This window comes from Notolepis coatsorum (assembly GCF_963971535.1).
Source record: "Notolepis coatsorum genome assembly, chromosome: 4".
Lineage (NCBI taxonomy): Eukaryota > Metazoa > Chordata > Actinopteri > Aulopiformes > Paralepididae > Notolepis > Notolepis coatsorum.
The window spans coordinates 46,532,520-46,546,050 of NC_140168.1; the positions used below are offsets into that span (position 1 = coordinate 46,532,520).

General features: G+C 41.3%; 1 protein-coding gene across 1 annotated transcript in view; it reads left to right on the plus strand.

The window, feature by feature from the left end:
* Positions 1–5,120: 5,120 nt before the first annotated feature.
* Positions 5,121–13,531, plus strand: part of gnb3b (guanine nucleotide binding protein (G protein), beta polypeptide 3b) — a gene marked incomplete at both ends in the record, with an annotated part of 12,180 nt that continues 3,769 nt past the window's right edge. Inside the window, 3 exons of the mRNA XM_084311927.1 lie at positions 5,121–5,198; positions 6,253–6,398; positions 12,286–12,349. Of these exons, the coding sequence (XP_084168053.1) occupies positions 5,121–5,198; positions 6,253–6,398; positions 12,286–12,349 (288 nt within the window). The remainder of the gene's footprint in view (positions 5,199–6,252; positions 6,399–12,285; positions 12,350–13,531) is intronic.

Below are 13,531 nucleotides of genomic sequence, written 5' to 3' on the forward strand. Positions count from 1 at the left end.
TTCTCTGTGTCAGGAGTGACGCACGTTCACTCTGGCCTGGCTCTAATTCTCTAAGGAGATTGCAGATTCCCCGGATATCCCATTAGACCCATTAACTAGGCTCAAATCATTAGCTCCGACAAACTAATTCTACCCCCTCTCAACCTCAACTCCAGACTATCATGCACTCTACAACAAAATAAATCAATACCGCAATATGTCCTATCTCTCTCTCTCTCTCTCTCTCTCTCTCTCTCTCTCTCTCTCTCTCTCTCTCTCTCTCTCTCTCTCCCACTACCGTCCTCTTAATATCACCACCTGTAATCTCCCCCTGCAAGTCAGACACCAAAATAAATCCCAATGGCCTCCATTTATGGGGGGGGGGCAAACTATTTGATTTCTCTACAATGACAGATTGCTGTCATGAGTCCCATGCGTGCGTTCATTTAGTTCAGAACTTTTTGTTTGTTCTTTTGCTTTGATTGTTTCTTGTGAGGATAATGAGACATTTTGTTTTATTGAAACAACACAAACCAGCCCCAGTGTGTACGTGTGTATTAACACATTTTACCAGGATATTTTGGTGGAAGTAGACTAGTCCAGCACCTGTTACGAGTATCTCTCCATTACAAATCTTTTCACTTTCCTGTATTCTCACATTTCATCTCCACCTGTCCGCCAACCTCTCCTCTCCATCCTGTTCCTTCATTCCTTCACCTGCTCTTGTCTTTTGACCTCATAACCTGATTTTCTACCTCCAATCGGTTTACCTACCTGCTCTTACCATGCTCCCCTGCTCTCCCTCCCCCTCCCTCTCTCTCTCAACTTCCCTCTCTCTATTTCCATCTTTGGGGCTTATCCCCCTTCATCCCTGATCTCCTTCATCCCCTGCAATCCTCATCTGTTCTTCACTGGAGGAAGGGGGCCAGAGAGAAAGAGAGAGTTTTCACAGGTAGCCTGATGGCAGTTTGTTGAGGAGTGCCTAAGAGGAAACAGAGAAGGTTAGACCCCTTGGGATTGTGGAACCTAAACGACGAGCCTGACGGGAATATCCAACGGGAAGTCTGGGAAAGTAACTGCAGTGCAGAAGAAGGCAGAAAAGTGCCACATTGCGTGTGGAATTTGTGAGTATTTTTTTTGTGTCCATCTTTTGGTTGCAACCTTTCAGTAGGTGTTTCCTCTGCTGTTTGGAGAATCGCTTTACATTGGGACTATGCCCCTGGCTCCGGCGACGCGAAGCATCGGATCGACATCACTTTGGGGAAACTGCTAAGAAAGATCACAGCACCGTCTTCCTTAGTGAGGTTTCATATTTCAAAAACTGGATTTTTTTAATGTAATACTCAACAGACGCCTGAGAAACAGAAACAGAGAAAGCTTGTAGGGTAAATAGGAATTTTTGCTCTGAGGACAAAACCTTGATAAGACCTCATAGCTGGAGCTAAAGTAGTATCTACAAGCAACATTATCAACAGAACTCTGTGGTTTATGAAGAATTTTGCTTTTATCCTTAGGAGGGGGAAATGTATAACATTTAGAAACTCTATACTTTTCAGAGGTACTCTACAAAAATTACTGTATATCCTTATTGAGCCAAATGCACACTGTGATTTAACACAGTGTGGCATCATACATGCAGTCCTTGCATACAATGACTTACTAAAGCCTTGAAGGTGATCTTCAAGTCACCACCTCCGCTGCAACAGCAGTAATCTGCAGTCTGATCTGGTAGACGAGGCCCAGCCAGCCTCATCTAACAAATTGTCATCGCTTTTTTTCTCCTAGTTACGGGTTTGGGGTTTCAGACGCTCGCCACTGAGCAAACGTGGTTTCTTGCTAAGAAGTATGTAGTCTTCCCAGTCGACCACCATACCATTTTGATTAAGCCTACGTACTGTATGATGATTGAGCAAACGAGACGATCAATTAACGCAGCTTCCCCAAGTAGACTCAACTGAGATGAAAGGAAACAACTTTAAGTGATCATAAACGGTCCGATGTTGTCATAATTGTCTGTTATATGTCTCCTACTGTCCTTCTACTTTTTTCACCCCCACCCCACCCAATTTCTTTGATCTAGAGGTAAAGAGCAGTTGGTAATCGGATGACAGGAGATTTCACTGGTAAAGCTTCCCTTAAGATCTCCTGCTGAGACTTAAAACCCTGTAGCGCCGGCCCGCCCCTCTTTACTCTCTACATCCCTATCGCTAGCGCTTGTCATGGGTCACAGGTCAAAGCTCCCAGTGTCTTAAAGTGTATACATGTGTAAAAAACTTTCACTTTGGTTTTTTGTTTTTCAAAGTAGAAATGGTCCCATCTCTCACAATAGCTTTTTCCCGCTCTGGTCACTGTAGCCCCAAGCCAGTCATGTCTATCACGGTTTTCCCGATTAGCTTGACATTGTTCTCGTGCTTGAAATAAGCTTTAACTGGAGATTTTGCCAACCTGCGTGCACTTAACTTAACTGTTAAAATTGATCTGCAATCGTGGGTGCATTTTGAAAGGGTCTCCCTCGGCCATTCACAACGTTATGCATGTCATGGCTTTGAATTGGCGAGACATCAGTATCCTGTTTTACTGTAGAGTATTACCGTAGACGCAAAGAGAATACAAGATTCAAGAGTTTTATTTGTCACATACACATACATCTAGTGAAATGAAGGTGGCCATGCCCGCCTCAATTGTGCAAAAATACAAATAATCAAATAGAATAATAAAAAAGAATATATAATAAAATAGAATACTCTGCTCAGACCGCTTTTGGGATGTGGACATTTGACTTAACAAGGCATCAAATGGTGCAGGGGGAGAATGTTTCACAGAGGGTAAATCATGGATTTTGTTTGTATAAAGGGATAATATGGATTTCCTATTTTCTACTAACCAATGAGGTTGTTAATCGCTAGAGTCATTTCTCAGCACAATCTACACTGTTCCTCATAGTAGCTCTGACTAGTTTCCTGAATTTCCCCAAGGGGATCAATAAAGGAATATCTTATCTTATCTTATCTTAGTTGGCCACAAACTAATGCAAAGTCAATGGGGTCAAGCCCCCGAGGGTAACTTAAATCTACACCATAGTTCACACAAAGTAGATTTCAGTTACCCTCTGTCAGCTTGTACAGACAAGAGCTTGACCCCACTGACTTTGCACTGGTTTGTGGCCGGGGGTTAGGATGAGGAACAGCATGGATTGCGCTGAGAAAGGACTCTACTGATCGACGACATCACTGGTAAGTAGCAAATAGGCTTGCGGGTTCCAGAGATCACAACTATCCCTTTAAGACACTGGCTCCCTCAACGAACCAAGGTGATGTCAATTATGTGGATTTAAACTAAATCAAACCAGGGGCTGAATACTTTTTAAGTGTTTGCATTACTTTCAAAATCAGACACAGTCTCCAGGATGCCCTACTGTGCATGTAAAAAAATTAAATAAAAAATGGCTGTCACAGACAAGATGGCAACCGATTCTCTTGCAATTCACGTTGTAGACAAGAGTTTGGACAAGTAGCCTTGATTGCAACCCACTGAATTCAGGGATCTAAAATGTGTTGCTTTATTCAATTCGCCACAAAAGGGGAAACTCTTCGTCTGATGCTGACGAAGGCCAGAGGGCTGAAACGCGTTAGTTTATAATCTGCTATGCGTTAAAGAAAAGCAGAAAATGCAGATTGCCCCCCTTTTTCAATTTAAGAATCTGCACTAGATTCTTGTACCGGATCTCCTCTCTGGTAAACAAGAATACCCTGAACAGTCTCCTCCCCACCGCATGTATATATTCCCTCCCCGCCGTATGTATATCTCTCTCCCACCCACCCAACCCCTCCTAATGTACAGTCCCCTCCCCATCATATGTATATACTCTATCAGGATCTAGGGGTAACAGTACTGTATATTTGAATACCGTTTATGTCACAAATGTATCAGTACTAAATACCTATATGTCCTTATGCCATAAATGTCATGTATGTTGTGTATGTCATAAATGTCTATATGAATTGAAAATGGGGGACCCTGATGGAAACAAGACTAACGTCTTTCTCAGGTCTGCATCCCCTTAACAATTGTGTGTATTGAGCCGTACTGTATTGTACCCATTCTGCAATCTGTTAAATAAAGTTTTCATTCATTCACACCAGTTGGGAAGTGTTGCCAATTCTCTGTACTTGCTGTATTGAATCCAACATTACTCAAAACGGGATTCTAATGAGGACGCTAAAAAGGAGTTTGAACTCACTTCCACTCACATATGAGGGAAAAACTGTGTTTTAGTAACTAAATGCATCGATTGACAAAAAAAAACAATATGATATACAAGTAGCTGTTGATGTTACTCATTATGAGACATAGAGAACACCACTCAGGTACTTACTTTAATACCTGTTTCCTTCCTGTTTCCTTCCTGCCTTCCCATCCTACCTTCCTTCCTATCCCTCTTCCTTCCTTCCATGATACGGAACTAACCAATTAGACTAATATAAGGAGTTAACTGTATTACAGGAGGGACATGTGAGGGATTATATCTGGGTCTGGACTCAGGCCAAAGGAAGCCTCTATCCCCTCTCTAGACAACATTATATAACGGCAACCAAAGTGGCCTAGTTAATGGTTTTGTGGTCAGCGGTGTAATGAATCAAGAATCAAGTCTGTACACACAGTGATAATCTTCTCTATATACGGACACCTCTAACTGTACTGCAGGATCGGGTTGGACAACTCTGACTTGTTAATCATTTTGCCTGTGTATGTTTTGTACATGGAACACATCGTGTATATTTGAATTTGTGCGTGTGTAGGTGCGTGCATGGAAATGTGTGTGTGTGTGTGTGTGTGTGTGTGTGTGTGTGTGTGTGTGTGTGTGTGTGTGTGTGTGTGTGTGTGTGTGTGTGTGTGTGTGTGTGTGTGTGTGTGTGTGTGTGTGTGTGTGTGTGTGTGTGTGTGTGTGTGTGTGTGTGTGTGTGTGTGTGTGTGTGTGTGTGTGTGTGTGTGTGTGTGTGTGTGTGTGTGAGAGAGAGAGAGAAAGAAGGTAAATGATTGTATACTTTGTCCAATTCTCAGTCTAACGTTTATTTGTCTCTGGTTCCTTCCTCTCTTCTGCGACTCTAGAGTACCGGTGTTGTCTTCCATCAGTAGTAACCATGGCCACGTCAGCTGCAGACAAAGCTGAGATTGAAAAGCTGAAAAAGGAGTGCGAATCCCTCCGAACACAGATTGAGGTGATGAGCACTTCCTGTCAAAAACATACCCGCTGTCACTGCCAATAAAGTGTATATTGTATGTGTGTCCTATGAGCTTGTACAGATGGGAGATCATACAATTCTTCATAAATCTTCCATGTCAACCTATTAACGTGTACACACCATCTGCTAAACCACGACTGAAACCACAGGACTGGTGGGAGACGCCTTGTATCGTGGCCAAACTCTCGTATCCTGCCTCATCAACCTGATACTGGTGGTTTGTACTGTTTCCCCTCAGTGCTTTGAAGCCTGTTTCGTGGCTTCTTTGGAGGGGAAAGATCCAGCAGACCAGCTGCAATCAACAACATGGGACTAGTGGCCTGCAGCTCATAAATTAGGAGTCCCTGGCCTTAGGTATATTCTGCTTAAACCTGTTACCTAAAAGTGTTAGCTGAGCTTGGGGGCGGCCTACGTGGCGTAGTGGGCAAGGCGCTCGCCACGAATGCGGAGACGCTGGGCTCGCCTGTTCGAGCCCAGCGCTCCACATTGCTTTCAGTTTAGCTGGTCGTTCATACTAATACACATTGGCCGTATTAGGGGGTGGGAAACTGATGGGTGGGGATCGGGTGTTGTGGACAGCGACTCCTACAGGTCGGTTGGTGCGCCTGCGCAGTAGAATCAGGAAGTGTCGGGGGCAGCGTGAGCCTCCCACGCGTTACTCCTCGCCACTGAGAGATCGAGCTGCGCAGGTGAAAAGATGCGACTGCTGTTACCTCAAGTACCGGAGGGGACTTGTGCTATGTATGACTTAGTCCACATTGCAGCCGGCTTGTGGGAGGCAAGAAACAGCGTCCGTGACAGGGGAGGGTTGAATTGGATGATACGAAATTGGGATGGGAGAAAATATAGAAAATGGGAGAAAAAGTGGATCAAAAAAAAATGTTAGCTTTGCTTGGTGAAAATGTACCTTCCTCACTGCCCTTCACAGGTCCCTATAACAGTGGTTTGGAATTGAACCCCTCTTTCCCCTGTGCTTTGTCTCTCTCTCTCTCGCGCGCCATTGTGCCATTGCCATTGCCATCACCACTAGACGGCCCGGAAGGCTGTGGCTGACACCAACCTTGCAGGAGCAGCTGGAGGTGTGGAGGCAATTGGACGTGTCCAGCTCAAGCAGCGGAAGCAACTGAAGGGCCACTTGGCCAAAATCTACGCCCTGCACTGGGGAGCTGACTCCAAGTGAGATGGAACGCACTCTCAACATTCATTCAAATTTATTATCAAAAATACATAGAGGTTACCCTCATTTGCAATGTTGTCGAGATGTATATTGAAAGAAAATGATAAAAAAAGACAAAGGAAAAGAAAACCAGTTTAGATAATTAAGATAAGAGGCATCATAGCAGCATGGGGGAGGGGGAGGGGAGGTACATGTAGTAGAAGACATGGTACAGGTCATAGAATTATAGTACAGTGGAGAAGTAAAAATGTAAATAGAATAAAAAGGCAGTGTAAACAATATAACAATATTATTAACTCTGGACATGCGCATATGGGCAACAAGGTGCAAGATGAGGGTATGCCCTTTCAGTTATATTTGCCCTACAATAAATATAGTTACAATATATAATCTAATAATCCAATATTCTAAATATAATCTAATAATATATATTATATAATCTAAAAATGCTAAATGCTAAAATGCTAAATATATGCTCTGATGAAGTATACAGTATAAACATAAGGTGCGGTATGCATAATTAAACATTGAATAAATACGACCAAAACAAAGAAAGAAATGAATGAAAAACAGTTACTAACTGAAGAAGGGAGATTTGTAATCATGTTTTCAAACTATCCATACGATATTTGAGAGTTGAAGATCATTCCAAGAAGCTGGGAGATTAAAACAAAAGGCTGGCTTTCCAAGTTCAGTCTGTACTCTGGGGACCTTAAGCATAAGCCAGTCATTTGAGCTGGTCAGATAGGCTCCAAAGTGGTCATTTCCCGACTTATCATACCAGGATGCAGTGGTGAATACCATATCTATCACCAGTATAGAACATACCAAGATAGATAAAAAATACTGCTTCAACAACCCTCTTTCTGCTAATTATTGGAAAGCTGGTTTTATTCCTGTACAATAAACCACATTTGCCATAATTTACTGGCAATATTGTCTATAATGGTATTTAAATGTAATGTAAAAGTAATCTTGCAGAGCATTAAATCAGAGTTGCAGGTTTTCAATGGCTAATTGTACAGAGTCAGCAATACAATAGACAATAGTATAATCCGTATAAAGATTAACTTGACACTAACTCAAAGATGAGACAATATCATTAATATAAATCGTGAATAAGACCGGACCCAAGATTGATCCCTGCGGGATACCTTTTGTAATGGGTATCTGACTGGGCTTTCCCAGTTTTCCCATACTGAAGTAACAACAAATAGCTCTGAAACCAACAAGTATTTGCACCAAAACCAATGCTTTCAAATAAGAGCAACTGTATCAAAGCTTTTGACAGATCTACAAATTGGGCAACATAATGTTTTATTTTGTCTAGGGCAGATACTTTATCATTCACAACTAAAGTAGTGTCTGAGATTGTGCTATGTTCTGCTCTAAAACCAGATTGGTGTGGGCTTCTTACAGAGTGATTTGAGATAAATGCTCTGAGATGGTTATTTACCAATGATTCCAGGGTTTTTGCTAGACAGGACAGTTTGGAGATTGATCTATAGTTAATTAGGTCACAAGTCGTTTTCCAGGTGCTAGGAACTGTACCTGTTAACACTTTCAGCGCCAGCCGTTTTATCCTTTAAAATATAGGGATTTTCACTGTGTGTCGTGGTGTTTGCAGGGCTATATCTATATTCTATATTATAGCTATGGAGACAATACTATGGCTCATTTGACAGTAACTATCCCTCGTCCAACATGTACAAAATAATTAATTCTTTCATGTATATGTTCGCGTGTTATCCCGTGGTGAATATTGTCTAGTTTCAGAGTGATCCTGGCTAATTCCTGGAAGCTGTGTTATAGAGCGATATGTGAATTTTGCTAAAGTCGTTCGCGTTTCTTGCCTGGACACGCTACTGTTTCCAAATCAAAGGTATATAATAGGTATTATGTTTAATCATGAATGCATCAAAGGGGGGGGGGGGGGGGGTCATTTTTTGATGCTCTGATCGCCAGCAACGGCATTCATTTTGAATACTACATACGTTGATCGGCTGGATCGATGTGAAATCATTGTAGGATCAAGGTGGAATTGACGTCAGATAGTCCTTCCCTTTGATCGTGATTATTCCAAAAAGAATATTCCAATTGTCTCATCGCGATTTACAGTATTGATGTCCATGAAGCGATTCACTTGGCTTCGTCTAAATTCTCCGCCCGGACTACATTAGATGTGACACACAGTCTGGAACAGGGTAGGCGATACTGCCACCTAGCAGGATCTGGCCGGTATTGCACTCTCTGGGTCTCAGTATGAATGAATGAATGACTGAAAACTTTATTTAACAGATTGCAGAATGGGTACAATACAGTACGGCTCAATACACACAATTGTTAAGGGGATGCAGACCAGAGAAAGACGTTTGTCTTGTTTACATCAGGGTCCCCAATTTTCAATTCATATTGACATTTATGACAATATGACATTTATGGCATAGGGACATACAGGTATTTAGTACTGTTACATTTGTGACATATACGATATTCAAATATACAGTACTGTTACCCATAGATCCTGACAGAGTATATACATATGGGTGGGTGGGAGAGAAATATACATACGGTGGGGAGGAGACTGTACATTTGGAGGGGGTGGGTGGGTGGCAGAGAAATATACATACGGCGGGGAGAGAATATATACATGTGGTGGGGAGGAGACTGTCTATTAGGAGGGGGTGGGGGTGGGGGGTTTGGACATTTACAGTGGCCAGTTTCGAATTGCAGCCTCCCGTAGGTGCTCTTTAAGCGCGGTTTTGAATGTGGGTAGGGATTCACATTCCTTTACAGCTTTGGGTAGGGCGTTCCACATTGATGTGGCATAATTGCGAAACGTGTTTAGTCCCTTGTTTGAGCCGAATCTGGGCTTAATATGATTTGTTGAGCTTCCTCTGGTGTTGTGGTCGTGGTATTCACTGACCTTTGGGAAGTATTTTGACATGTACATGGGTACCTTAGTCGTATAGTGTATCTTGTAGACCAGGCCCATTGCAAGTTGCTGTACTCTGTCGTCTACTCTAAGCCATCCTAGGTTGTCAAAGTGGGCAGGGGTGAGGTGGGTTCTAGGGGTAAGGTCAAGTAGAAGTCTGACCAGTTTGTTTTGTGATGTTTGTAATCTTGTTTTTAGCGCCTTTGAGGTGCTTTGGTACCATGAGGTGCAAGCATAGTCGTAGTACCCTTGAATGAGTGCTCCTGCCAGAGTCTTCAGGGTATTCTTGTTTAGATCCGGTACAAGAATCTAGTTCGTTGGTTGACTTTCTTTATTACATTGGTTGCCATTTTGTCACAGGAAAGATTTGCCTCTAGGATGGAACCCAGGTAGGTAATTTCATCTTTCCTTGTGACAATATTGTCACCCACTGTAACTGAGAAGCCGTCGGTATGGCTTTCAACGGTAACATGAGGTCCGTGAGACTGTCTAGGATATTAAAATCGAATAAAAGAAAAAAGATTTCTCTGGTTCTGGCGCTCAACCGCTGGCGAGATAACCCGAGAAATCTCGGGTCTGGCGCAGAAAGTGTTAACAAAGAAAGATTAGATATATGTGTTATTTGCTCTGTAATTAAAGGAGCAGCTAGCTTGAGAAAATAAATGATACAATTGATCCTCTCTGGTTGATTTCCTGGTATCAAGGGATTGCAATGCTTCATAAACAACACTAATATAAATATACAGTAGCTGCAAGCAGCAGAAGGCTGCAAGCCAAATCATTCCTATGGATGTTATGATCAATTGCCATACAATGAACAGGACTTAATTCATGTATTTTGTTCACAGTGTAGCACCCATGCTTTTCAACCAATTCAACTGGGTTGGACAAAAAATAACTATCACCCAAAACACCTTATCAAACCGTTTAACCTAAAGAATCCTACTATAGAATCACTGCAAGGTATCCTATTCATTATTCAAAGCAAGTTACGGGTTCTAATTGAACTACAACTCCCCTACAGCCTTCTATATACTCCTGCTCCCACTCCAAAGCCTCCACTTGAACCTACTGTCACTTTAAATAATTGATTCACTGGAATGTAAAAAAAAAACTAGGGCTGTCAAATTCAATGCTTTCATTTTGGAGATTAATTTAAATAATTTAAAGCATTAAAATAAATGTATCCAGATTAATCTATGGAGTGATAAATCTTCAATTTTAGAGCCGCGGATATAAGAAAGAGGTCTAGCTGAGTCAATGTTGATGGTTTTGTTGAACATTTGTATTTCACAGGAGAGAAACTGTATTCAAAGAAAGCTATTAAAATAGTCTAGGAATACATGAATTCCATGATGTTACTCAAGTAAATATCTGTTACAAGCTTCGGTCTTAAAGGGGAACTATTTTACTATTTCTTTCACTATTTGGGCACTTTTACACAATTCCTGTGAGTTTATGGAACACCTCTGTAATTATATATATTTTTTAATTCATTGTTTTGTATTTCTAATCAAGTCCTCAAAAACAGCATTTTTCTACCTGAAGATCTTAAGCTGTTTTGAGGCTGGGCTCCTAAACCACTGTGTGGCCTTCGCGGCATCTGGGACATTATCATGCAGCGGTGTCTCTCTGACATCACAAATCAGCACATTTCCAGATGACTCAGTTCAGTGAGGGTGAATATTGTGAGAGGAGAATTGGAAGAATGCGCCAATATGAGAATTAGAGACATAGATCATATTAATATAAGTCCACATAGCTAGGAAACAATGCTAAACACTGAAAAAGGCCATTTATAAGATAGTTCCCCTTTAAGTAGAAAAATGCTATTTTTAATCTAGATTAATTACAGAAAATTGTGAGATTAATTAGTTAAATTTGTTTCTATCTATTGACAGCACACACAAAAAAAACTAGATCATCTGAAGATCTCTCAGGCAGACCCAGATATCTTAGAGTTGACTGAGTCTGGCCTGTGTCATGACTCTGTCATGAATGCTATCACTGTTCCAAAATGTTTTGAGTTTCTTGTGTTGAAGGTAGATTTTTGGCACAATAGCTCCCTCAATGTGATTGGGGTCTATAGACCCCATCTGCTGATGCTAGCTCCATTGACAAGATAGCAGATTAATCTCTCAGTATTCTAATGTTGAAATGATTGTATTACTGTAGGTTAATTGAATCCTGATTGGTTGAGTAATACTCCTAGGTACCTCAAGAAGGTTAGTGGTAACCTACATTTAACTCAGCTGAGCTGACTACTGAACCAATACAACTAGGCCAAGTCTGACAAATACCTACAATAATTTATTAAATGTTTCCAAATTCTTGATTGTGGTGTCTTCAATATATGATTTAGAGATCATTGCCCTATATAGCATGTATCAGGAACACTCAATTAAACAATCTCTCACTATTATCAAGAGACCTAAACTTTAGTGATCAAACTTTTTAATTGACCTTTTCCACAGTGATATTCACTATACTTCTGAAATGCCTGATGTTGAAACGGCACTGGATTAAAACCTTTCTGTGGGCCATGCCTCTCAGTTTTCCTTTCAGCCTTTTTAGGGTGCAAGGAACTAAACCCTATTGTAATTGGTGGTTGTATTAGGGATACAAACAGCAAACCTGCTGGAATCCTATTGTATGTTAGGATTATTATTATTATATATATAATTTTTTTCATAATATTCAGTAGGTGGGGCATAATTAAAATGTATATTGGCGCTCCAAATTATGGAACACATTTATGGCAATCACATCTGAACAACAATAACACATCACAAATATGCAAGACAGATGGGGGTGACTGAGCAATGTCGTTATTCATGAAGGATTTTTTTTTCCTTTTTACATAATGCATCAGGTTAATTTATCGTGCTTTGATCTCATGAAGTAAAGGTGTATTCAGATCAATGTGCTAAATGTCTCACCACTCTTCTCAGATTCTTGGTCACTGCATCACAGGATGGAAAGCTGCTCGTTTGGGACTCGTACTCAGGCAATAAGGTAAATCCAAGGAATGTACACAGGAAAAAAAAGGACAAAACGCATCACATAGAATATACTTGTGGGTTAGCATACACGGCAGCCAAGGTTATATTTCAACTGATTGTGGTTCGCAGTTCTGTAGGTGGTATTTCAGCAAATAATGCCTTCTGTCAAACCTAATTATCTAAAGTTGCTAAGTTGGAGTGTGAGAGAGAACCGCAATTGGTCATAGTTGTCTCAAGTGGATGACCTCATTCAAAGTATCTTTGCTCGTACCATGTATTTGCAACAGACTGTGTGCCACAGGTTTACCTGTGAGGATAATCTACCACTGGACACTCCCATACAAAAAACCATAGCCCTGGGGCGCCAGGGTGGCGCACCACATACAGCACTGCGGTGCAACATGGCCGTCCCGGGTTTGACTCCCGGAACCCGGCGACCTTTGCCGAATGACTTTCCCTGTCTATCTCCCATACCTCCTCTCTCTCTCTCTCTCTACCGGACTGCCCGGTAACAAAAACCAATAAAATATCTACCAAAATTATTTTTTTTACAAAATAGCCCTATTTCTTGCTTATGAAGGAGAATGGAGCTTCTTAAGGAATAGTCGAAATAGGCTGGACTTAATTGATTATCTTGGTACTTTATTCAATAATAAGGTAGTTACAAAATAATAGAAAGAGAGGAAAGGAAACCGGCCAGTTCCCAAGAAGGAAGGAAGTCATTTCACAATATCATTGATATTTATAGACATTCAAGACCAGCTGACAAATGACCAAAATGACAAGTTTAAACAGGTGTGTCCTCCCTCAAATCATGTGATCTTACATCATCGGACAAAGATCACAGGCTTTGATGAGTCCCCCCTTAATTAATCCTGACCCAAGACCCTGGTGACCTGGCTTCAACATTCTAGGTTATGTTATCTTGACCTGCTTTGCACACAACTGCCTTGAATATTGTTTGGTGAAGACAAACACAACCCTTCCCACAGAGATCTGTCCACGTCAGTGTTTACAGAGCTCGAGGGGAGGCCAGTGTCTTTAGATGACATCAATATCACAGAATTGTAGATTAATAGTAATTATGATTCTATGGTATACTAATTGTACATTTTCCACTACACTTACCAATGATGTTGCTGATCAGTAGAGTCCTTTCTCTGCACAATCAACACTGTTCCTCATACGAGCTCCG